Genomic DNA, 26,050 nt, shown 5'->3' with positions numbered 1-26,050 from the left:
AATAGCATGATCACACACTGAGGGGAAAGTTCCTGGACAGAACCATTTCATTTGTGTTAATACTACTAATTAGCCCCTTCTTGTTTTTAAGCTGGAGTATATTCTTCTATAATTATATATCTATTTTTAGTAATTAAGTTTTCAGACATCTAGGAAAGCTGAATGCTGTCTCAGGGTACTGCCTCTACCCTTTCTTTAAAGTACTGTTTGTTCAGGTCAACAATGACATCCTCATTATGGGATCTAATGGTTAATTTTCTGCTCCATAACTGCTTAATACGATGATTCTGATCCATCCTCCTACTTGTTGCAACTCTTTCATCGGCTTCCAGGCCACTGCTCGCTCTCTCCTGATCCTCCTTTCTCCTTCCTCTACACCTTCTCAGTCTGTTTTGCCTGCTCCTACTCTGCCTTCCCTTCCAGAGTTGGCATCTTCAAGACCTTGCCTTTGATTATTCTCTCTCGTGTATTCCCACGGTTATCACTTCCAATCCTTTGGTTTCAGTTTTTACCTCTATTCATTGTTCAATAACCTATATAATAATAATGGCATCTAACATTTACTGAGAATTTACTATTATGTGCCAGGCAGTTTGCTAACCTCTTTATCTGCCTTGTGTCATTCCATCCACACCAAAAACTCCTCTGAGTATCACCAGCCTCATTTTCAAATGGGGAAGCTTATGCTCAGTAAGGCTCTGAATCTTGCCCAATCCCATGGAGTTAGCAGATGACAGAGCTTTGATTGAACTCATTGTCTATCTGATTCTAAAGCTGTTGTAACTACTATGCTTTATTTTCTTCTAAAACTCTAACTTAGATCTCCCTAGTTTTAAACTGGTACATCCATCCAACTGCCTAATGGATGTAGCTCAGGCATTTCTATCTTAATAGATACTAAAGTAAATACAATGTTGCCCCTCGTTCCAACCTCTTCCCTACCCTGCAGATGTCCCTATTCTAACATCTCCTCCTCTGATATTTCCTGTTATTTCCTATCATGGTTTCTCCTTCAATCTATTCCCCAAGTGTAGACTGTTCTGGATTTTCCCTCTCCCTCACCCTCATACGCACTGTCTCCACATCTATCTGTCTCTGCATCCCAGCGCTGCTGACATCCTCCTCTGCTTTCTAATTGACCTCCTGCTGCTGGGCATCCCATTGCAGTTGGCTCTCCCCACGGCTGTCAAGGTCAGCTATTGAAAAAGTTGATCTGATTTCACTTCACTTAGAAACCTCTCGTGGCCCTTGTTACCTCCATTGTCCTTTCCATTCTATTTACAATATCACTCTATAATTGTCCTTGCCCATCTTGCGTATCAGAGGCATCATGAACGCACGTGAAGAATTATATTTCAGAATATATGTGGATGCTCTTATGCTGAAGAAAACAAAATGAGTTCCAAAGTCTTTACTGAGTTTTAAGTGGCTTCTCACTTATTCTTCTCGATCAATGGGAGACTGATGTACAACTATTGTCATGTGAGACTGCTCAATTTCTTGACATTAAAAAAGACATTCTTATTTATAACTATTACATACCAAGTAATAGTTTTCACGTGAAACTCTTGTTTTAACTAATATTCTCAGCTAGAGCTGTTCTCTGGTTGTGGACCCTGCAGACAGGGCATATTAATTTTACATAATAAACTTTGGTAAAGTATCAGTGACAGAATGGGGATGGGTAAGTGGCAATGGGGGAAGATGAGGATACTGACACCAGGGTCTTTTCAAAACAGGAACAGGATGAACTCTACATTCTTAATAGCTCAGTTAAAATAATTTTAAAAGTGCCTCTGGTCCTTTGTTAGCTTCCAATAAAAAATGCAAGCAAAGACTGGAAAAAAGATTATACTTAGAAATACGCTATATTTTAATATAGCACAACCTGGATCTCAGTTGTGCCCTGGAATAAAAAGGACAATCCTCTTAGATAGATCAGTCTCCCAGATAAGAGGCCATGTGGGTGGTGGAGAAGGGACAATGGGTTCAGATCCATCTGGGCTCAGATCCTGGGTATACTCCTGGATGACTGTGTGATCCTAAGTCCTGTCCTGTCTCTGATTCTCAATTAGCTTTAAATGAGGGGAAATCTTATTTGCAATGTAAATATAAGGGTTTCTTAGACGACAAATTAACACATTGATCTGTACTCCTACATTGGAATGCTGTAAATAGCTCACATCTACTTAGTTTCAACGGTTAGAATTGTAAGTCTAGAAGAAACACCAAAGTTTGTTTATTTCAGCCCCATTATTTTACAGATGTGGAAACCCAAGAAGATCAAGAGACATAAACTATTTGTGTATCTGGGACTAGACCTCAGTATTCTAGTTTCCTAACCTAGCATCGTTAACATGCTTGGATGGGACTATTAGGAGTTCACAGCTAGGTAGGAAACTCATACCTCAACACAGTTACCAATATTAAAAGGCTGGAACATCAGCTATAAGTGAAGGGGGAGCCACAGGAAGGAAGGATTCATTTTCCTGAGGACCACAAAGAAAGCTTCATCAAATCTGTTATAGCGACTGGAGAACATTGTACTCTTCTCACTTATTCCACTCCAACTCACCATTTAGTAATTCAACAAGTATTTATTTTAAGGTGTTATTAACATCAATGAAGCTTTTCATTATAATGTACTTTTTCTTAGTCGATGAATACCCAAGAATAGGTACCATCATGTGATTGTCTAACAACTATATATTTTTTAAATTCTAGAAAACGGATCCACCTACAAAAAAAATTGAGAAAAACCAGCTTAGTTGATATTTAAAAGAAATTTAAAGACTTGATTTTAATTAATGCTCTCAGGGCTTAACAAATATAGTCTTGTGTTCCCCATTTTTTGGATGGGGAACTAGCCTACAGGTTTTACTTGACAGAGGAGGATTTTATTCTGATTCCTCAGGGACTAAGTTCAAAGAGGTTTTTTTTTATTTTTTTTTTTTTTGTGTGTGTTTTCACTTTCTTTTTTTTTTTATTATTATTTATTTATTTATTTATTTATTTATTTATTTATTTTTAAATGCTCCCAGGAGGCTTTTAGAGTGCGGTTTCAGGATGGGTGAGGTAAGATGTGGGAAAATAGGCCAACATAATTTAGTTTTCATTTGTGTTGGATAATTAGGAGAGGATGTGAATTGTTTTCCACTCTAGTTTAATCCACTACAAACTCAGTTATATCTTAGACCAATGTGTCGGGTCAGGTTCAGATAAGCAGATGGCACACTCCAATTAGGGCTAATGAGAGAAGCGTGGGCAGGGTTTAGGAAAGCCTCAGCACCTTAGGGCTAGGCCTGAAGGGGGTGAGGAGGAAGCAGTTCCTGGAACCTGCAGAGAAGAAAGAACAAAGGGAGAGCTGACAGGAGAGGAGCTTTGTGGTAGGTGAGCCAGGAAAAGAAATGCCCTGAGACTTCTCCCTCCCACCCTCTGCGGCTCCTGGAAGTGTCTCCCTTTGACCACTCCCAGTGAATGAGGAGGGCCGGGAAGCCAGGGCACAAACCTGAAAGTGGCTCTGAAGAGACAAGGGAAGGATACCCAGTACCAGCAACCACACCAGGTAGTCTATCAAGTATCTATCTCCCACTACCTAGACAGGGTGGGAAGGGAAATGGGATTTATACTATTATGATTCAATTCTTTATGATTTCATTCAAACAGTGTGTATTTGGCTAAATCCCTCAATTTCTGAGTCTTAGTTTTACATTTGTAAAATGTGGGTAGAAAACCTACTTTCCCAGCTTGTCCTCAGGTTTGGGAGAGTATATAGAATAGGACATAGCAAAGTCTATTTGATGCTGAAAACTTCAGGGCAATAAAGAACCTTAGAACTTAGTCCTCTATCATCTTTGCTCTTGTCTGGCAACTACTCAGTGTCCACTGCATGCTCTGTGCTTAGGGAATTTGTATTCTTGGCAATTACAGAACTGGTTGGGAATGTATTACATAAGGATGTCAAACCTGTATCCTGTACAAGCATTAACTATAGTCTGATCTCAGTATGTCTTGCACATGTAATTTTACTATATTTTGGTGCCGATGTGACTAATAAAATACAAATTTATTTTAGAGTGTTATGAAGCCATGGGGCCTTGTTTATTTTTATCTTGGTATATTTTCTCTATCAAAGGGACACTAAAAGCACACTGTCTTCTTGTGGGGACAGGTCAAGAAAACCTTTTTAAAAAAAATTCTAAAAGGAATCTTTGTAAAAATGTTTAGGGGTCACTGATATATTTTGGTTTTAGGTATCAACGTGACTTAGATTTTATAAAGAAACATTAGGCCTTAAACATGTTTTAATGGGGACATGGCTTACCCAGTTCTGCATAATAAATTTGAGGGCAGTACTGGTACCAGTTCATCAGTGCCTTTAAAATGGAGAGTCCCCTCTTTCAAGCTCTCAGTGCAGACGATAAATAGGAAAAAAGTCTAATTTCAGGGTAATTCTCCAATATATGAATGGGGATGAAGTCTGGAAAAGAAAATATATTTTGTCCTGAATGGAGGTCATTCATGTTTTGTAAAAATAAGAGAAGCTATATCAACCCTTTTCTCTTCTGTCAGTGTCTCCAGTACAACACAGATCTTTTTGTCATTCTATTTCACAGGCAGAATGTGATGAAAAGAAAATGGCCTGTGGATCTAGACAAACCTGGTTTCACATCTGGATCCACAAGTATTAGGTGTGTAAATATGGATAATATACTTCTAACTGGGCCTCATGTAAAAATATCCAGATTGCAATGCTATTTTGAGTTTTGATGAGATAGTTGATATTGTGGGGATGAAAAGAAAATAATTTCCCTCCTTGGGTGCTATGGCTCTACAGAACTCTCATCACTTTAGTACTTAAAATTTCAGGACTAGAAGGACCCCCAGTAGTCTCTAACGTGCTTATTTTATTTATTTATTTATTTTAAATTAATTAATTAATTTTTGGCTGTGTTGGGTCTTCGTTGCTGCGTGCGGGCTTTCTCTAATTGCGGGGAGCAGGGGCTACTCTTTTGTTGCACTGAGTGGGCTTCTCATTGTGGTGGCTTCTCATTGCAGAGCACGGGCTCTAGGCGCACAGGCTCAGTGGGCATGGCTCATGGGCCCAGCCGCTCCGCAGCATGTGGGGTCTTCCCTGACCAGGGCTCGAACCCGTGTCCCCTGCATTGGCAGGCAGATTCTTAACCACTGTGCCACCAGGGAAGTCCCCAACTTGCTTATTTTGAAGATGTAAATGTAAAGAGGTTATAGGACATATCTCATGGTCATATGAGTAGTCATAAAATTCAGACTGGAATGGAACTCAGTCCTTTCCTGAAAGTGAAATTTGTCAACGACCAAATGTAATGAGTAATCGAATTGAACTGAATACATGCGTCCACTGAGCCGATCCTGAGACCCAAAAGGTGAAGAGGTCGACACAATCAACAAGGTGACCGTCTGGTTGAGCGCCAATACAACCACATCAGAAGTCTGATGACGATCCATCACAAAATACAATTACACTGTGCTGTAAGTCCAGAGGGAGGCGAAATTTAACTCCGTCTGAGGTAGAAGAACATAATGAAATCTAATTTGCATTTAATAAAAAGTGGACTAGAGGGATAGGGATGGGGGGTGGGAGGGAGACGCAAGAGGGAGGGGATATGGGGATATATGTATACGTATAGCTGATTCACTTTGTTATAAAGCAGAAACTAACACACCATTGTAAAGCAATCATACTCCAATAAAGATGTTAAAAAAATAAAGATGTAGGAGTTTCATGCCCCAAAAAATAAATTAAAAATAAAATAAAAGGTGGAGACCCATCCAGCTATTCCCATCTGTCTCACTATTTATTAATTTAGCAAATATATGCGTATCCACAGCTAAGATGCTCTCTTAGTAATAAGGAGGATAAAGCACTTCTAAAGACTTCACAATTAAAGATATGAGGGAGATCTGCTGCAGAGGGGATACGGCAATCAGTTGCTGATGGTTTCCCTAAGAACAAAACAAGTGCGGAAGATTAATGAATTGTCAGAACAGCAGGTAAGGTAATCCTAGGTGTCAATGGGGCACCTGGCCAGGCCTCTGAGGCTCTGCCTCAGCAGGTGCACTAACACTTTAAGAAGCAAGAAACAGAGCAGTTCCTCCGCCTCCCTCGCTCCGCATCCAGTCCTGGCCGGGCTAGCGCCTTCACGCCCTGCGGGCCACGCCTCTGCGCGCTGGTTGGCCCTCCCAGACGTGATGAAACCTCCTGCACGCATTACAGGAACCAGACGGTTATAAAGTGAGAGGTGAGGTGAGGTCCTCAGCCCGCAAGTCGCAGCCTGCTCACTTCACGCTCGCCCGCCCGCCCACCCCACTGGAGCCCAGGTAGGCCGGGCAGCCGGGGGTCGCAGCGCTCTCCCAGCGTGCCGTGGGGCTGCCCCGGGAGGGGAGGAGGATGCGCAGCAGCCTGGCCTGCCCGACGGGAGCCGGAGGGGTGACCTAGTGACCCGCAGAGCCAAGGCCCTGCCGCTTTGGAGAGAAGGCGGCGGCGGTTTAAGTTGGCCATTTTAAATTTCATTATTTTGTATTATATTGTGTCGAAGCCTGCGGAAGTTTTCGCATTTCAGGGGACCCGCTCGGATGGGCTGGAGGATGCACGCGGCCCGAGTGCAGTCGCGAGTCATGGGGCGACGCGGTCGCTAGGTCTTGGTCCGAGAGGGAGGGTCTGCAGGGCTGTCTGTTAAGGCCTCGGAGGATACCCCCTCACCTCCGGCAACCTCCACCCCTTCACCTAGTTACCCCTCCCCCCATCTGTGTAGACTGCAAGACTCAACAAGTGACTTGCTGAGCAAATCCTGCCCAGAAGAGATCTGGGCACGACAGGCGGCGCGGTATGGGAAAAGGCAAAAGGAACGGGCATGCCTTTTCTCAATGGATATCTATTTTATAGGGCTAGTTTCAGATTAATGATATTATTTTAATGAAGGGACAGTGTTTTTCCTCAGCCTGTGGCCTACATTATTTCTTTACCATCTATTGCCCGGGGTGCTTGATAAATAATTTAAAAGCACTGGTAACTCAACTTTTTCATTGATTGATCTCATAAGATTAATTAAAAGTAATTTATGGCTTAGTAATATTCCATTGTATCTATGTGCCACATCTTCTTTATCCATTCATCTGTCGATGGACATTTAGGTTGGTTCCACGTCCTGGCTATGGTAAATAGTAGAGGTAGACATAAAAAATGGACTGGAGGACATGGAATGGGAGGGCAAAGATGGGGCGAAGTGAGAGTAGCATCGACATATACACTACGGAATGTAAAATAGTTGGCTGGTGGGAAGCAGCAGCATAGCATAGGGAAATCAGCCCGGTGCTTTGCGATGACCTAGAGGGGTGGGATTGGGAGGATGGGAGGGAGGCTTAAGAGGGAGGGGATATGGGGACATGTGTACGCACGTGGCTGATTCGCTTTGTTGTGCAACAGAAACTAACACAGTATTGTGAAGCAATTATACTCCAGTAAAGATCTATTAAAAAAAAAAAGTAATTTAGGTCTTGAACCTGTGCAGGCGTTAGTTGCTGAAATCTTAAACTTCACCATACCACTTTGTTTTTAAGTATTGGTTTAAGAAATTAAGTGCTCTGAAACAACACTATCCAATTCAGTAACCACTAGCCACATGTGACTATTGAGAACGTGAAGTGCTGGCTAATCCGAATTGAAATGTGCTTAAAGTGTTGATGATTTAATAGAAAAAAGCAATGTAAAATATCTTGTTAATATTTTTGTACTAATTACGTCTTGACATAATACTATTTTCAGTACATTGTGTTAAAATCTATTTGAAATTTCACTTTTTTCTCTTTTTAAAAATATTTTTTATTATGCTTTTGTCTTTTTACTTTTTTAATGGCGCTACCAGTATATTTAACATTACACATGTGGCTCACATTTCAATCGGGCAGCACTGCTCTAGACATTTATGAGGAAATATGGAAAATTACTGGGAACAGGTAACAGCAGTAGGAAAAAGCATTGCCAAGTAGGATGTTTGCAAGTAAGACTGTTTCCAATAAAAATAATAGGTGATAGTTTTAATTTGCTTTTCCTGCTGGAGAAATAAGTGTGCTTTGCAATCGTTTGTCGCCCCTGTTTCCCCTCCAATTTAGTGCTTCCTGAGTTTCTGTAGCATGCTTAATGGGATTCACTAAGCAGCATTAGGAAGACTTAGGTAAATGACTGACTAATCACCGCACATGATTTCAGAGCACTTTCCCAGCCCATTTTTTTAGAGTCAAAAGTAGATGGCTTATTAATAGTCACCTCACTTAAACCTCAGTGAATTTTCCCAGTAAATCTCGAAGTAAATCCAAGCGTACCTAGCTTTGCAGGTACTGCTTTTTTTTTTTAAACAAATTGAAGGTTTGTGACAACTCTGCATACGTGTCATTTTTCCAACAGCATTTGCTCATTTGCTCACTTCCTGTCTGTCACATTTTTGTAACTTGAAACTTCAGCAATCTGTGATCAGTGATCTTTGATGTTTCTGCTGCAAAAAGATTACTACTTGCTGAAGACTCAGATGATGGTTAGCATTTTTTAGCAATAAAGTATTTTTAAATTAAAGTATGTACATTGCTAGACATCATGCTATTGCACACCTAATAGACTACAGTATAGTGTAAACATAACTTTTATATGCACTGGGAAGCCAAAAAATTCATGTGACTTGCTTTATTGCAGTGGTCTGGAACCAAACTGACAATATCTCAGAGATGTTCCTGTATCTGATTATGGGCTATTCGGCCAAATGCATGGGAGGGGCTGCATAGGACATGTGATACTTCATTTCCGAGTTGTTTTAGTTAATACCATTTTCTATTAATTGGATCTGGTCTCATAAAAGCTCCAAATAAGGCTTTGGTTCATTTAAATACAAATGAAATGTCTTCAGAGGATTGTTCCAAGTGATTGATGCAACTTGAATATTTATATTTTTTCTTGATGCCTTTTATCTAGGCATTTGCTGCAAATTTCCATTTTAAAAAAATACCAAAATAGTTTGCAAGTTATAGGTATTTAGGTAAAGTATCTGTTTTGAGCTGACAGCATTCAACTAAAACTGCTGTTTATTTCACAGTTGAGAATTGAATTTGAATTGCAAAGTAATTAACATTTGTAGGAAGTAACTTATTTGCTTCTTGGCCTACAGGGAATAGCCAAATTGTTTTTCTGAGATACTGCTGTGTATGTCCCACCTACTTTGCTTTCTTACTCACCAAGGTAGCTTTGAGACAAAAACGTTTTAACATTTTTGTCTTTTAGGACATTTTGATGGTGAACATTTTGTATCTCTGTCAACTTAAATTTTTTTGTTGTTATTAAACTAAGATATCAGATAATATTGCTTTCTCTTTTCTTTTTAGAACTTCTCTGATTGTGTTTGAATAAGTCACTTGGAGGTAAGCTAGAAGTAGTGAAATGTTTATAATAGCTGTGTATCTTAATGTTACACTTAGGCAGTATGTATGATCATCTTTTCTACCCACTATACATCTATTAGTACAGGTATAAAGCCGGCATTTAATTGTCAAGGAGACACAAGAGGCGACTGTAGTAATCTGGAGCATCTCTTGGATTTTTCAGGGCTTTTGGGATTCAGGGATGGAGAGAGTGGGGATGGGATCTCTGGCAAGGATGGAGCCAGCCTGCATGTGTATCTGTATCTTGGGTGTAAACCTAGGATACAAAACAGAATGTGGCCTGAACACTGCTAGCTCTAGCTGACCAAATCCTAATGTGAGAGGGATGCAGCCTTTGACTGGGGGCTAAGCTGCTATAGCTGGCTGGATGTTACGGTCATCCATCTTTCCTGAATACTTGTAAGTAAATTAAATCATTCTCTGTCCCTGTGTGCCTGCCAACCTACTGGAAAATTGCTGTAGATAAGATAATTTATATTTCAGTCTTTGAAGTGGCTTATGCAAGTTTGGGGAATCAAGATTGAATACAGAATTAGATTGGATATTGAACATTTAATTTGTCTGTTTTTCTCTCCATAGAGAGCCCATAGCTCCATTGCACCATGTGTGGTATTTGGGCCCTCTTTGGCAGTGACGACTGCCTTTCTGTTCAGTGTCTGAGTGCTATGAAGATTGCACACAGAGGTCCAGATGCATTTCGTTTTGAGAATGTCAACGGATATACCAACTGCTGCTTTGGATTTCACCGGTTGGCAGTGGTTGACCAGCTGTTTGGAATGCAGCCAATTCGAGTGAAGAAATATCCTTACTTGTGGCTGTGTTACAACGGTGAAATCTACAACCACAAGAAGGTAAACAGAATAAAACCAGAAGCTATCTGGATGTGATTAGCCTCAGAGCTAGTTGGTTATAATAATTTTATTTTGTATAATGCTTTTTGCTTTCAAACACTTTCCATGTTCATTCTCATTTGCTCCAATTATATATAGAGAGACAGGGCACCAATGCACAAAGAGGTGAAATGACTTGGTCACACACACACAAAAAATGATAAAAAGGATTACAGGGCTTCCCTGGTGGCGCAGTGGTTGGGAGTCCGCCTGCCGATGCGGGGGACACGGGTTCATGCCCCTGTCTGGGAAGGTCCCACATGCCGCGGAGCGGCTGGGCCCGTGAGCCATGGCTGCTGAGCCTGCGCATCCGGAGCCTGTGCTCTGCGACGGGAGAGGCCACAACAGCGAGGCCCGCGTACCGAAAAAAAAAAAAAAAAAGGATTACACTTCAGGTTTTTAACTCTTAGAATCATTGTACATATACTAGGCATTCTGAAAAAATGAATATGGAGCTCATGGATATGGGAGATCCAGTTTCAGTGTAGGTGGTCAGAGAAAGCCTCTTGAGGAATTGACACGTCAACTCAGACTTGAATGGACAAGGATTAGCTAGCAGGGCTGGGAAGGGCATTTTCGTGCAGAGGGAATAGCCATGCTTAGAACCCTGAGATTGTCATAAGTGAACAAGGGCCAGGTGGGACTGGGGAGGGCCAGAGCAAGGAGGACTTGGTAAGGAGGTAGAATATAATTCTAAGAGCAGTGAGATTTGAAGATTTTTAAGGCAGGGATAGAATTTAATAGTTTGTGGGTGATCACATTTGTAGCTTATATTTAATGCTGCCCTTAAGATGTTGCTGTTGCATAATTAATCAGGCAAAGGATAGACAGGTAGCCAGATGCAGTGGAGTGCAAGAAGTAAGACTTTCGGCAGCACTAAAATTGGAACAGCTTTTTTTTTTTTTTTTTTTTTTTTGCGGTACACGGTCCTCACTGTTGTGGCCTCTCCCGTTGTGGAGCACAGGCTCCGGACGTGCAGGCTCAGCGGCCATGGCTCACGGGCCCAGCCGCTCCGCGGCATGTGAGATCTTCCCGGACTGGGGCACGAACCCGTGTCCCCTGCGTCGGCAGGCGGACCCTCAACCACTGCGCCACCAGGGAAGCCCTGGAACAGGTTTTTAATCTGATGAAAGCATACTCTTAGGATGAGAGTAGTGAAGGTTTGGAAATTCTAACCCGAGGAAGCCAGATTTACTAAGAGCCTTGCAATCTGGAATTGTTTGGCTGGTGTTTCATAAGAAATTTTTTAATCTAAAATTTGCAAGTTATTTTTTTTGTCACTCTCCACCCCAACTTTTAATTTTGAAAATCTCAAATTTACAAAAAAAGAACAGAACATTGAGCATCTGGATGGAATAATTGTTAATGTTTTGCCTTTTTTGCTTTATCTCTGTCTGTATACACACACATTCAATTTTGGGCTTAATCATTTTAGAGTATACTGCAGATATTATAACACTTTACTTCTAAGTATGTAAGCATTTGTCTGCTAAGAATAAGGGCATTCTTCTACTTAACACCAATACTATTATTATACCTAAGAATCCATAATACCCTCTAATATCCAGTTCATATTAAAATTTCCCAGGTGTTCCACGAATATATTTATAGCTGTTTTTTGGTTTTGAGCCAGATTTCATTCAAGGGTCATATATTTGGTTGTGATTTTTCTCGGTACTTTTTGAGACTTCTTGATATATGCCTATCATTCATGAGTAGGGATTTATATTCTGGTCACCCTCTGGCCATTTTTATCTCTGAATAATAGCTTTAGTCTTTGTTTGTTGTCGGCTTATAGGAACACTCGAGAATAGGCTTTTCATTTGAAGAGTCGTTATAGTTATTCAGCATATTCCTTTCATATATTTAATAAGGGCCTACTGTACATCAGACATCAGTTTTATAGGTGCTTGGAGGTGAAATGGAACAGGAAAGGTAAGGGAGTTTCAAGCTAGTGGGAACAGAGGAGGGGGCAGTTAAAACTTCCTTATAAAGCCAAGTTGGTACCATATATGTGAGAATGCCAAGTTTGTATCATGGCAGTAGTAGCCTGACTTTCACCTTAAATTAGGTAGGAAATGCCATGTTTTACTTGAACAACATAGCTGCTTTTGTGTATTTTGTTAAATATTTTGAAAATATTTCTTTTCTAAATTAGCCAAATATGTTGTGTTTTCAGAAGCAGAGAAGTTCCATTGCTTCTACCAATCATTCAGGTTATCTAGTGTGAGCAGCTAAAATCTGTCTAAAGAGTAGAATTGACATTTCAGGCTTATATAAAGAATTGTGCAACAGAAGCTTCAAAGGTCCCCCTTTTTTGGTGAAAATAGAATTTACTACTAAAATCCAGCCAGCAGTTGGGGGTGGAGGGAGACGGGTCAAGGAGAGGAGGAATACGAGTGAAGGCTGGGCAAAGAGGAGGCCCCCTCCCTGCAGGGGGCATCAGAGGCCTACAGCCAGCAAGTCAAATGGCAGTGTGATTTCTGCGTGATGGCAGAATATGGGGGCTTTAAGCTAAGTGTGGCTTCAGGAGGGTGGGAAGTATACACGTGAATCATTAACCAGTAAGTTACCTGTAAGCTTTAGGCCAAAGAGCCATGATGATGATGTGGTGGTGGAGTATAGATTTGGAAGCTGTTGCTTGCTGAAATCATCGAATGCTTTGGGCTCATTTATCCTGCAGGTACTTAAGCCCAGAAGGGTCAGCAGAAGACCCCTTCCAAACACTGCCTCCTAATGACAGAGATCATCGCTGATAGTCTCTCAGAGCAAGGAGAGGTGACCAGGAGGTGGCTTTGTAGTTATTGGAAGCGGCCGAAGCCCGTTTTTGGACAGTTCCGTGCTTATAGACAAAAGGTTCACAAATCTATAGCGTGAGCATGGTTGTGAAGCATGCTCTTTACAGGTCATACACATATAAACATAGAGACTTACTGTTTGAAATTTAAAAACATGTTTTAAATGTTCAGATGTACCCAGCATTTCAACTTGTTTTTCTGAACCTCCTCTCTATTATCAGCCAAAAATATGAGTAAGTACAAAGAAAGAGGAACATACCAAGAAGTTTTCACCCTCACAGTTTGCCAGTGGTGAGGGAGAGCCACGGAGTTTGGGCCTAACTTAATTGAACCCTCTCTACATGCAGTGGGAATGATGGTCTCTTTGCTGTTCTGCTGGGGGATGTGGATGAATAAAGCTCCAGCATCATTTTATCCATCACTGAGAAGTAGCTTTAATGCCTCTGCAGTGGTGGAAGGATGGGATGCTATAGTCCTCCCCAGGACCAGCAGCTCTGTGTTGGACCATTTGTCTCCACCATTGTGATGGAATCATTTATTTGTCAGGGAATAGTGCCAAATGTGTTTGTCCTTTCGCTTTCTATTTTCATAGGAAGTCTGTGAGGCTGAACTTGAAGAAGCTCAGCTGATACTATATTCCCAAACCAAAATCTCACAGTTGAAGAAGACACAGTTTTAGTGTCCATGACACCTGGCAATCTATTTGCTTGACTTAACATATTTATGTAAATACACGTGTATTACATACACAGTATGTATATAATATACATTTCCATCCCTCCACGCAATACAGAGGTACATTGCGTCTGTATTCTGGTTATAAGAATGCAACTAAAATTTTCACGGGCTTAGCTTTATGTTATAAAGAACTTGTATGATTCTGAGTTCAAACAGGCTATATTTTTATAATGCCGTGATTCTTTTAAATCACTAACGTGCATGAAATTATAAAGCACAAAAATACTGAAGCAACTTTGCAATAAAAAAAAATTAGTGAATGCACAAGGATTCTAACATTTTTGTTTTGCTATTGTTTCCTTAAGCTGCAACACCATTTTGAATTTGAATACCAGACCAAAGTGGATGGTGAGATAATCCTTCATCTTTATGACAAAGGAGGAATTGAGCAAACAGTTTGTATGTTGGACGGGGTATTTGCATTTATTTTACTGGATACTGCCAATAAGAAAGTATTCTTGGGCAGAGATACCTATGGAGTCAGACCTTTGTTTAAAGCCGTGACAGAAGATGGATTTTTGGCCGTGTGTTCAGAAGCTAAAGGTAATGATAGAATTTTACTGTAGATTTTCATTATTGTCCTGATTCTGTGTTTTCTTTTAAATAATATTTATAAATCTAATCCAATGCATATTTACAAATGGGGCAACGCAGATTTTTTACAAGTGACTATGAGAGTCATCGACTTTCTGAGCTTTTCTTTATAAAGCCAAGGAGTTGGACTCTCCTTTTAGCACTTAAATTCTGTAAACCTTAGAGGATAAGTCTGTAGTAAAGTCATTTAATTTTTGTTGTGCTGATAGGCTCTGCGTCTGGTCTGATTCCATATGTATTTTCAAGTTTCCCTATGTCACATTGTAATGGTAGGGTTGGCCGGCCCTGCAGTTATTGCACTGTGGTACTGTGCCATGGCTATCACACAGACTCATTTTAATTTAGCATTTTTTAAACAGCTTTATTGGTGTATAATTTACATGCCATACAATTCTTCCATTTAAAGTGTACAATTCAGTGGTTTTTAGTATGTTCATAGATATCTGCAAACAATGCTTCGGTCAATTTTAGAAATTTTTTATCACCTCAAAAATAAACCCCATAGGGAAATCCCTGGCGGCCCAGTGGTTAGGACTCTGCGCTTTCACTGCTGAGGGCCCCGGTTCGATTCCTGGTCAGGGGAACTGAGATCCCACAAGTCTCGCAATGCAGCCAAAAAAATAAAAATAAACCTTGTACTCTTGAGCTGTCACTCCCCATCACTCCATATCCATCAGCCATTAAACTTCCTGTCCCCAACTACCTCCTCTACCCCCTCTCCCCCCAGTCCCAGCCAACTGCCAATCTGCTTTCAGTCTATGTGGATTTCCCTATTCTGGGCATTCCATATGAACGGAGTCATATCATATGTGGTCTTTTGTTACTGGCTTCTATCACTTGGCATAATGTTTCCGAGGTCTGTCTATGTTGTAACATGTATCAGTATTTACTTTTTATGGCCAAAAGATACTCCATTACATGGATATTTGTAATGGATTACATTACAAATATGGATTACATAAACATTCTGTTTATCCACTGTTAATTCTTTTGTCAGTTGATGGACAATTGGCTCTTATGAATAATGCTTCTCTACATATTTGTGTACAAGTTTTTGTGTTTTCATTTCTCTTCGGTGTATACCTAGGAGTGGACTTGCTGGGTCATGTGGTTTACTCTGTGTTTACAAATAGCATCAAAAAGAATAAAATACTTGAGAATAAATCTAATAAAAGCAGTGCAAAACTGTATGCTGAAAACTATAAAACATTGTTGAAAGAAATGAAAGAAGATCTAAATAAATTGGAAAGCATACAATGATCGTGGATCGAAGACTTAACATTGTTAAGTTGGCACAGACTCCCCCAATGGATCTACAGATTCAGCATGACCTCTGTCAGAATCCCAGGTGACTTCTTCGTAAAAATTGACAAGCTGACTCTGAAATTCATAGGGAATGGCAAAGGACTCACAATAACCAAAACAATCTTGAGAAAGAATAAAGTAGGAGGATTCTCACTTCCTGACTTCAAAACGTACTACAAAATAACGATAATCAGGACAGTGTGGTACTGGCAGGACAGACATATAGACCAGTGGAATAGAACTAAGAGTCCAGAAGTGAATCCATACATCTGCAGTCAACAGATTTTCATCAAGGGTTCCAAGACCATTCAATGGGCGGAGAATAGTCTTTTCAGCAAATGGTGCTGGGACAACTGGACACACACATGCAAAAAAATGAAGTTATTAAACTTTTACCTCACACCATACATAAAAATTAAAGTGGGTCAAACTCCTAAATGTAAACACTAAAACTATAAATCTCTTAGAAGAAAATATATGGCTAAATCTTCATGACCTTGGATTTTGCAAAGATTTCTTAGATATGACCCCGAAAGCACAAGCAACAAAAAAATAAATTGGATTTCATCAGAATTAAACATTCTTGTACTTCAAAGGACACCATCAAGAAAGTGAAAAGACAACCCACAGAATGGAATAAAATACTTATAAATCATATTTAGCATTTCTTGACAAAGTTGAGGAAGGCATTCATCTTTTATCTCCTAGCTAGATAGAATGACATCCTAAAATCTGGTCTACCTGCCTGTCTGCCTTTTTGCCTCATTCCTTAAATCACTTACTGTGATCGTATGGCAAAGAAGTATATATGTTATTTACCGAAAGAGCTGTTAGGGAAGCCCAGCAAAGAGAACACAAGGGAAAAGCAGACTCCATACTTCCACTGTGTCTCCAAAACCTTGATATGGAATTACGGTCTCACGTCCAATTTACCCTCTGAAATTTCTTGACTTGTGATTTTTTTACATCCTTAACACTGCCCTTTTCTAAACAACATGATCTCATCTAGAATACTGTACTGCAATAGTTTTCCTTTCTCAGTGCTTTTAGAATAGCCTATCAAAAACTCATTTGGTCATGGTGCTCCCTGCTTAAAATCTTGTAACTGCTTCTCCCCCTACGACGGGAGCTGTGTGGCTAGCTTGAGGTCTGCTAGCTGGTGATAGGATCTGGGGCTTGTCTGCTGTTTGAATTCCACACTACACAGTGGATTCCTGGGTCAACAAACTCAAATTATAAATCATAATAAGTATTCTGTGTAGATAGGCTTACTGTTTATAATAAACCACTGATTTTTCTTTTCTTTTTTTTTTTTTTTTGTGGTATGCGGCCTCTCACTGTTGTGGCCTCTCCCATTGCGGAGCACAGGCTCCGGACTCACAGGCTCAGCGGCCATGGCTCACGGGCCCAGCCGCTCCGCGGCATGTGGGATCTTCCCGGACCAGGGCACGAACCCGTGTCCCCTGCATCGGCAGGCAGACTCTCAACCACTGCGCCACCAGGGAAGCCCCTGATTTTTCTTTTTTAATCACAGATCATGGTGAAGTCAAGTTGGTTACTTCCTGTGAGAACTTATTGAGGGAATTTAAATTATAATGTTTAACTCACACACAGTATATAATAGCTACATAAGGGATAGATGTCTGACTTCTTAATATCTGAGTTTAAAGTACGTAATGGTGGATCATTTTGCTTGTTAAAGGACTGGGAACCACAGCTGTTTTCTTAAGATACCTCAGTGATGACAAGTGACTACCAGGATATCATAAAATTAAGTTTCAAGTCATTCTCTTTGCTTAATAAATGTATCTTTTCTTGTATTTGTTTGCTTTAGTGAAGAAAATAGATTTTTTAAAATCAGAAATTCCAGCTAGGGAGAAGAAATTGAACACTGAAGATCTTCCTATTGCCTTGAATTACTAGAAACCAGTGTAATTTTGCTGTGCATCTCTGTACTACTATTACCTTTCTAGTAAGTAGATGGTAGGGTTTTGAGTGATTATATATTTCCAGTTTTGCTCATGTAATGGACACGTATTTGTATTAAAGAGGGAAGATAAATAGGAAGTTAGAGGATACTAACTAATCATGAAATTTACTGTGAAGTATTATCCTCATTTGAATAAATTTATCTTTTTGAATATGTAGGTCTCATTAACTTGAAGCATTCCATGACTCCTTTTTTAAAAGTGGAGCCTTTTCTCCCAGGACACTATGAAGTTTTGGATTTAAAGCCAAATGGCAAAGTAGCATCGGTGGAAATGGTTAAATATCATAACTGTAGAGATGAGCCTCTGCATGCCCTGTATGACAGCGTGGAGAAACTCTTCCCAGGTAAGAAAGCAGAAGCCCACCCACCTGTTCCCCACCTCTCTCCCCAAAAGGAAAACTGTACTCTCACATCACTAGAATGACGTAAGTTCGAAAATCTGTTTCCTTTTTAATTTGGAGGTGACACATTGCAATTTGGCCAACTTCACTGTTGAGCAAATGCCATCATGATAGAGGTAGATGACTGTGTGCCCATTTCAGTAAATAATTCAGCCCAGGCTTTTCTGCAGCTATTTAATTTCCTTTATGTGTTAATAGGTTTTGAGATAGAAACTGTGAAGAACAACCTCCGAATCCTTTTTGACAATGCCATTAAGAAACGTTTGATGACGGACAGAAGGATTGGCTGCCTTTTATCAGGTGAAGTCAGTTTAAAAACCTAATTGTATTTAGTGCATATTTAAGTTAAATGATTTATAGCTATCCTGGAGGTTTTGACTATAAAATACTATATGATTTAATCTTTCCTCCATTATAGGATGAAAAACTTTTCTGTAAGTTGCTTTCAATATTTTAATAATAATGTAGCAAATTAAAGTGATACTATAATTATATTGGCACAAATGAGCTAGTAAACATTCTTTAGAATGTTCCATGTCCTCCTACTCCACCATCTTGATTCGAGTCCTAGAATGTGTGTAGTGGTTTTCAACCAATTCAAATACTGTTACCATTATCACAGGTTAAATGTTAGATTTTTCTTATTCAAGTTGATTTTCAATTTATAAAACTTGGGGATTTTAAATGGTAAAACTCTAATCTTAGTGCTTAATAGGAATGTAAATCATACCTGTCCCTCTCTTATGTAAGGCCCATAACCACTACACTTCCTGTCTTGCTCATAGGTGGCTTGGATTCCAGTTTGGTTGCTGCCATCCTGTTGAAGCAGCTAAAAGAGGCCCAAGTACAGTATCCTCTCCAGACATTTGCGATTGGCATGGAAGACAGTCCCGATTTACTAGCTGCTAGAAAGGTAAGACACTGTCTTTGCCTGTTATGTAGTTCAGACAGACTTCTTAGTAATTGACGGTTCTATACTTTGCTGCTGCATTGACTTAGATAATTGTTTTGAATTAAATATATTAAAATGGAATGAAATGCCTGTTGAATATCAACTATGTTGTACACTGTATTGTGGGCACTTTTTTTTTTTTTTGTGGTACGCGGGCCTCTCACTGTTGTGGCCTCTCCCGTTGCGGAGCACAGGCTCCAGACGCGCAGGCTTAGCGGCCATGGCTCACGGGCCCAGCCGCTCCGCGGCATGTGGGATCTTCCCGGACTAGGGCACGAACCCGTGTCCCTGGCATCGGCAGGCGGACTCTCAACCACTGCGCCAACAGGGAAGCCCCTCTGGGCACTTTTATCTATCATGACCCATGCAGTCCTCGCAAAGACCCTATGATAATTCCGCCCTTTTGAGAGTTAGGGCATGGTATAGTGGTTCAGGCTGTAGGCGTTAGAGCCTGACTGCTGGTTTCAAACCCTACTTCTACCACACAATTCCTCACTTATGCAATGGAAGTAATAGTATCTACCATGGGATAGTTTTGAGGTGAAAATTACATACTACTTAATATAAGTGTGTAGGATAGAACCTACCTAGCGTGTATGAGTACTTAGAGAATGTTAGATGTTCTTTTTACTTTTTTTTTTTTTTATAAAGTACTGTGTTTAGGGCTGTGGGCAGAGGGGACCTTGTACACATTCAGTGTGCGGGAGACCTCGTTCCCACTTTGGAGAAACTTGCATAGAATGGCTGAGAAGGAGCAAGCAGGTGGTCCCACAGCAAGCTGACCAATGCTAAATGAATCCACAATAGCCAAAGGAAACAGAATGAGGGGAGGGGCCATTTAATTTAGGAATAACATCCTGGATGTAAAATTAGGCATTGCAGGAGGGCCAAAAGGAGGTAAAATCAGTGTGACGGGGAGTGGGGGGCATGCTTGTTAGGGTGAAGTCTTGGCGTGGGAAGAGTGGCTGGGAGCTCTACCTCTCGGTGGTCAGCGGAGGGCAGACACCGGGGGAGGCAAGGGAGCCTGAGCAGGTGGGGCTCATGTGCAGTGGCCTGGAGAATCGCTTCCCCTTATTGTGGTGGCCTACGGAATCATTTCCGCTTAGTTTGCCTTGTTTGTTTAACGCCCTTGTTCATTCATAATGCGTTGTGAACTACAGTCCCGCTTCATTTTCAAGAGTAGTCCTTTAAACCACAAGCCTGTGGGTATTTCTTTGTATAATCAGGTGGCAAATCATATTGGCAGCGAACACCATGAAGTCCTCTTTAACTCTGAGGAAGGCATTCAGGTCCTGGATGAAGTCATATTCTCCTTGGAAACTTACGATATTACAACAGTCCGTGCTTCAGTAGGTAAGGTATTTTATGATCCCCAAAAGATTTTTAATACTGAAAAGGTGTAAGGATTAAACAGTCCTGTTTCAAGCAGTTGTTTAAAAAACAGTACCCAAGAATGAACAGAGGTAAAATTCCTGTGTCAGCAATTGTTGAAGACAAGGCCATTTAAGAATTCCTGAAATCTCTTTTGGAGAGGAACAATAAATATATAGTTAAACTTCCACATACATGGTATCACTATTTATATTTCTTCAAAAAGTAGATACATATTTTTTGCACCACCTTTCCCCCAGTTTCTCTGTATAAAAGTTTCTTGGGCTGTATAGGGAAATAGGTCTATGTTGTAACTAATTTCTGTAAGGAATGCTCGTGTTAGATATATTTTGGTAAATATTCCATCATACGACTTATCAATCAATAACATATTGTGCAGCAAGAAATACGAGTTTTACCCTGTGGATACACACTGAGATTAGAAGCATACTCCCAATCAGACTGATCTAATTTTGCTGAGCCTCTAATATGCTACTGGCTTAGATATGCCTCTCTTAAGGGATGCAGAATCTGACACGACTCCATTGCAAAGTTTAGGGTCTGCATCCTCATGCTCTAACTTTGCAGTAACAGTACAGAGGTGCTGTCTCTCCCAAGGAAGCAAAAATTAGTTCTTGAAGGGCAAAAAAATATTAGGTATTACAGTGGTTTCTGGACTTCCAAAGGGCCACGGTACATCAGCAGAAATACGGTATTTCTGGTACTGATATTTCGTTGGTGAAGGAGATTAGGGAAAAAGGTCTAAAAAGTATCCCTAGGGAGGTGATAATGAAAAAACAGTTAAGAACAGACACTGGTTTACAGGGATGTGGAGCAGGGACCAACTGCGGGCCTCTCACTGTTGTGGTCTCTCCCGTTGCGGAGCACAGGCTCCGGACGCGCAGGCTCAGCGGCCATGGCTCACGGGTCCAGCCACTCCGCGGCATATGGGATCTTCCCGGACCGTGGCACGAACCCGTGTCCCCTGCATCGGCAGGCGGACTCTCAACCACTGCACCACCAGGGAAGCCCCAACCAGCATCTTTTAATGATGCAATATTCTTAACTGTATTTGACATATGCTGAATGGGGAGTAGGTATCAGAAAAAAAGCCCCGAATAAAAATTAAGCTACCAAAGCCCTAACTTTTAATTTTTTTATAGTGATACTGGTGTGAAAGTTATCACATTTAAGATATTTGAGTCATTGTTCAGCAAAATTTTTTAGCATTTTTAACATTGTTTAGCAAATCTTCAGATAGACATTCTTGGTCTGAAAGCAGTAACATTTTAAAACCTATATATAAAATTGTGGAAGGGTTTGGGGGTGTTTCATCACAACAGTACGACTTTTGGATTACGTACATAAAAAGATAGGTACCATATAAAGATATTGTAGATATAAGGTCATTCTTTTGCAAACTACTTTATATTAACAGAGAGTCTAGTGTGATAGCAAAGCTTGCAGTCATTTCCAGAAATCAAATAAAAGGCATTTTTGGTAGAGGGTTATGTGGACATTAACAATAATTTCTGTCTCTTTTTTAAGGTATGTACTTAATTTCAAAGTACATTCGGAAGAACACAGATAGCGTAGTGATCTTCTCTGGAGAAGGTTCAGATGAACTTACACAGGGTTACATATATTTTCACAAGGTAAGCATTCTCAAATGGAGGGATATTGATCCTAGGGGAAGAAAAGTATGAATTATTATTTACCTATTTTCTATCTTCTTTTTTGGTACAACAGTAACACTTTGAATATCTTGTGAGGCATATCAGGAAATCTGATAGTGTGTGTATTTTGGGGGGGAGAAAGAAGTCTTAATAGTGTCAGATAATATCTTTTTTTGAACTCGTTAAGCCTAAGAATCATGTTTCTGCTCTTAGTCTCCTATGGTCTTATGGCTGTCGTACAGCATGTCATTTTATTTGTTCTAGCAGTAGCAGTCTTGGTGTGAGGGAAGGTACGTTTTATCAAGCATTTACACCCTTCCCTAAGCTCTGTTGGGCTTTTTTTCTTACCCACCTTTAGAATTGGAGTTATGTGTACGAGTAAGATATAAAAACTGTTTCATGTGCCAGAAGCAAAGCTTGTGGGTGTATTTGTAACTTCAGCTCTGTTTGCAAAATAGGCTCCTTCCCCTGAGAAGGCCGAGGAGGAGAGTGAGCGGCTTCTGAAGGAACTGTATTTGTTCGATGTTCTCCGAGCAGATCGAACTACTGCTGCCCATGGGTAAACGTGGTATTTTAGAAAGCGATTGTAAAAATAACCTCAAAAAACAAAAGGCTCAGTGGTCGATTTCTTTCTTTCCAGTTAGTATATGTTGCAAAGTATGCCTTCTATAGAGAAAATGAAGCTTGTCTGTTGGTGCAAAGGGATTAGGCTGAATCAGAGTGCTGTTGTCATGGTGAGAGGACATGGATAGGCGGTTTGAGATGGAGTTCCCATCTTGAAAGCACAACATCTTGCCCGCTTCTGGGCAACTGAGATGGAAGGCACTTGCAACTTTTTTTTTTTTAGTTTTTTTTAAGAGAAGTAAAGATTATACACCTTCATGTTGTGAGCGTTGAGCGCCTGCCATGCCAGTTTGATGCTGTGGGGACCATGTGTGGGGAGAGGGAAGCGAAGATGCAAGAGATTTGATTAGCTTAAAGTTGGCTAAAGTTTTCACTTTTTAAAGCTGGTCATGTTGGAGAATTGAAGACTCTTACTGTACGTGATAAACAACCAGTATCAACTCTTTTAGTTGCTTCTACCAAATCACACTTAGATTAGAAAATAATATGAGGTTGGGGAATGAACTGAATTCAAACATTTTTACTACTAACTGATGAATAACTTACATTCAGTATAAACCAGCGTTCCACAGTGTTTCATCCAAGGTCACATCATCTGTTTCTTGAATCCTGGGGACTCTGGTTAGGACAAGCAGATAGGGTAATAACCGCAGATTAGCATTACTGTTTTTAATAGGATGAGAGATGGTCTCACCTAGAAAAAACTGTGAGTCAGGAAAGTCCAGGCAAAGTACGTTCTTAATGATCAGGTCACTCATTCTTTTTCTGATTTTTTGAGATATTTAATAGTTTACAGAAGGGAAAGTAAAAGTAATTATTCTCCAGTAGTTTGTTTCATTCCCTAGATGATGTAATATGTACTCTGAATGAAGGTTTTTGTATTCATGCATTAGCGTAAGGCAGTTACTTAGGATTATAAAAATGACTTTATAATGTTAACATTACTTAGAGGCTAAGTGAATTCCTAGGAAACTAAGTCTGAATCTAAACAGACAGGCACTAAATATCCATTTTGATTTAGATTTTCTTCTTTTCCTTTTTAAGCCTTGAACTGAGAGTCCCCTTCCTGGATCATCGATTTTCTTCCTATTACATGTCTCTGCCACCAAATATGAAAACCCCCAAGGTGGGTGAATCAAGATAAAAACTGTCAAAAAACCACTGATACTGGTTATATTTAGAACTTTCACTGACACTCCTTTTGTTTTCATGTCAGAACGGGATAGAAAAACATCTTCTGAGAGAGACCTTTGAGGACTCCAATCTGATACCTAAAGAGATTCTCTGGCGACCAAAAGAAGCCTTCAGTGATGGAATAACCTCAGTTAAGAATTCCTGGTTTAGGATTTTACAGGAATACATTGACCATCAGGTATCATGTCTTTAAAAGTATTTTCTGGAATAGGATAATTTGGGTGCAGAGGAGTAATCACTGTTCATTTTGTATTTAATTTAAATGTTTGTGTCTGCAGGAGAGATGCCCTGTAAACAATACTTCTTTTAAAGAATTCTGTAAGAATAAAGTGGCATCTAGAATAGAGAGAGGAGACTTACCAGTCATCACTGACTTTTTTCTTTTAATTTATCTATTTTATTTATTTTTGGCTGCGTTGGGTCTTCATTGCTGAGAATGGGCTTTCTTTTTAGTTGCAGCAAGCGGGGGCTATTCTTCGTTGTGGTGCGCGGGCTTCTCATTGCGGTGGCTTCTCGTTGCAGGGCACGGGCTCTAGGCGTGCAGGCTTCAGTTGTAGCACGCGGGCTCAGTAGTTGTGGGACATGGGCTCTAGAGTGTGGGCTCAGTAGTAGTGGCACACTGGCCTAGTTGCTCCGCGGTATGTGGGATCTTCCCGGACCGGGGCTTGAACCCGTGTCCCCTGCATTGGCAGGTGGATTCTTAACCACTGCGCCACCAGGGAAGCCCCCTGGCTTTCATCTTACACATTTTTGGGCACCTGTTCAGTGCCACACGTTATTAGGCACAAATGAATCAAACACTTAGAGCCACCACTTAGAAGAAGTATGCATGTGAATGTTCCTTAAAGGTCACTGCAGCTATGTATATTAGGGTATTTTAGCATTTTCTAAGTGATCCAAAGAGTCTCTCACACAATATACATTCATGCCTTTTCTCTTTTTGTTTGTTTTCTGTTTTTGTGAAGCCAGATTAAATACAAGTATTTCCATGCCGGTTAAAAAGCCATTTCGCTTCTATCTTGTTATTCTTGCAGGTTGATGATGCGGTGATGGCAAGCGCAGCCCAAAAATTTGCCGTCAATACTCCCAAAACGAAAGAAGCCTATTACTACCGTCAGATCTTTGAACGCCACTACCCGGGCCGCGCCGACTGGCTGCCTCATTACTGGATGCCCAGGTGGACTAGCGCCACGGACCCTTCCGCCCGCACTCTGACCCATTACAAGGCCACTGCCAAAGCTTAGGTATTCCCTGAGCCGTGGAGTGAAAGCAAACATTTCTTCTCATTGTGAAGGGTAGGGGGCTTGGGGGCAGGAAGGGTCAACGGCCCAGGCTTGCTTGGGTGTAAAAAAATAAAAGTCTTAAATCTGAAACATTGCTCTAGTCATTTATATTCATACAGCCCCCTCATCAGAGGTAGCTAGAAACTGAACAGCTTTCACTGTATCACAATAAGAGTGAGCTAGGAAAGGGGAAACAGTCTGATGTTTGGGAAGCCTCACACGCCCTTTCCTGGCAGAGCTACTGGAGAGGACTTTGGGGTCTCATGCCAGCGGGGCCTCCTTCCAGGCCTTGCCTCATCTGCGTGTGGTCCTCCTCTGACCTCCTCCCTTAGTTCTTTCTGCATTCCTAACAGCTGGCTAGTTACACTCTGGAGAGGTCAGTCCTTTGTAAGACTTTGACAGCTCTATTTTGTAAGATATGTTGACTGAAAACTGCACAGCCTAAAAGTTGAGAATTAAGTCATCAGAAAATCTGCCAAATAAAACTTACTTAAGCCCAGAAGACAGCCTCTCAGATTGTTCTGAGGGACTGGTCCGCAGAGGTAAGGGAGGAGCCAGGATATATAGTTTTTGCAACAAAGACCAGGTAGTCCAGAACATCAAAAGATTACTGTTAAAACCAAACATCTCAGGTTAATGAATTTAGTGCATTTCTCTGTATAGGAAGAGGCAAGAGTCTGGGCTGATTGAAATCATTCCTTTGATATGCATCTTAACTGTCTAGGGCCAGTATCCTACTTTTCTCCATCCTGAATCCCCTCAGGGTGCA

At 40.6% G+C, this 26,050-nt stretch overlaps 1 protein-coding gene across 1 annotated transcript; it reads left to right on the top strand.

Moving 5' to 3' along the window:
* Window positions 1-6,250: 6,250 nt before the first annotated feature.
* Window positions 6,251-25,371, top strand: ASNS (asparagine synthetase (glutamine-hydrolyzing)). The gene is made up of 13 exons (XM_027102503.1): window positions 6,251-6,360; window positions 9,409-9,444; window positions 10,045-10,316; window positions 14,197-14,434; window positions 17,939-18,124; window positions 18,380-18,481; window positions 18,967-19,094; window positions 20,360-20,486; window positions 22,053-22,159; window positions 22,639-22,739; window positions 23,849-23,930; window positions 24,021-24,176; window positions 25,033-25,371. Exons 3-13 carry the CDS (start codon window positions 10,068-10,070, stop codon window positions 25,240-25,242), a joined length of 1,686 nt encoding a protein of 561 aa, XP_026958304.1. The 5' UTR covers window positions 6,251-6,360; window positions 9,409-9,444; window positions 10,045-10,067; the 3' UTR covers window positions 25,243-25,371.
* The last annotated feature ends 679 nt before the right edge of the window (window positions 25,372-26,050 follow it).

This window comes from Aethalodelphis obliquidens, unplaced genomic scaffold (assembly GCF_003676395.1).
Source record: "Aethalodelphis obliquidens isolate GAN/ISIS:26980383/991018 unplaced genomic scaffold, ASM367639v1 scaffold5, whole genome shotgun sequence".
NCBI classification, from domain to species: Eukaryota; Metazoa; Chordata; class Mammalia; order Artiodactyla; family Delphinidae; genus Aethalodelphis; species Aethalodelphis obliquidens.
This window is presented reverse-complemented; position numbering and strand designations above follow the sequence as displayed.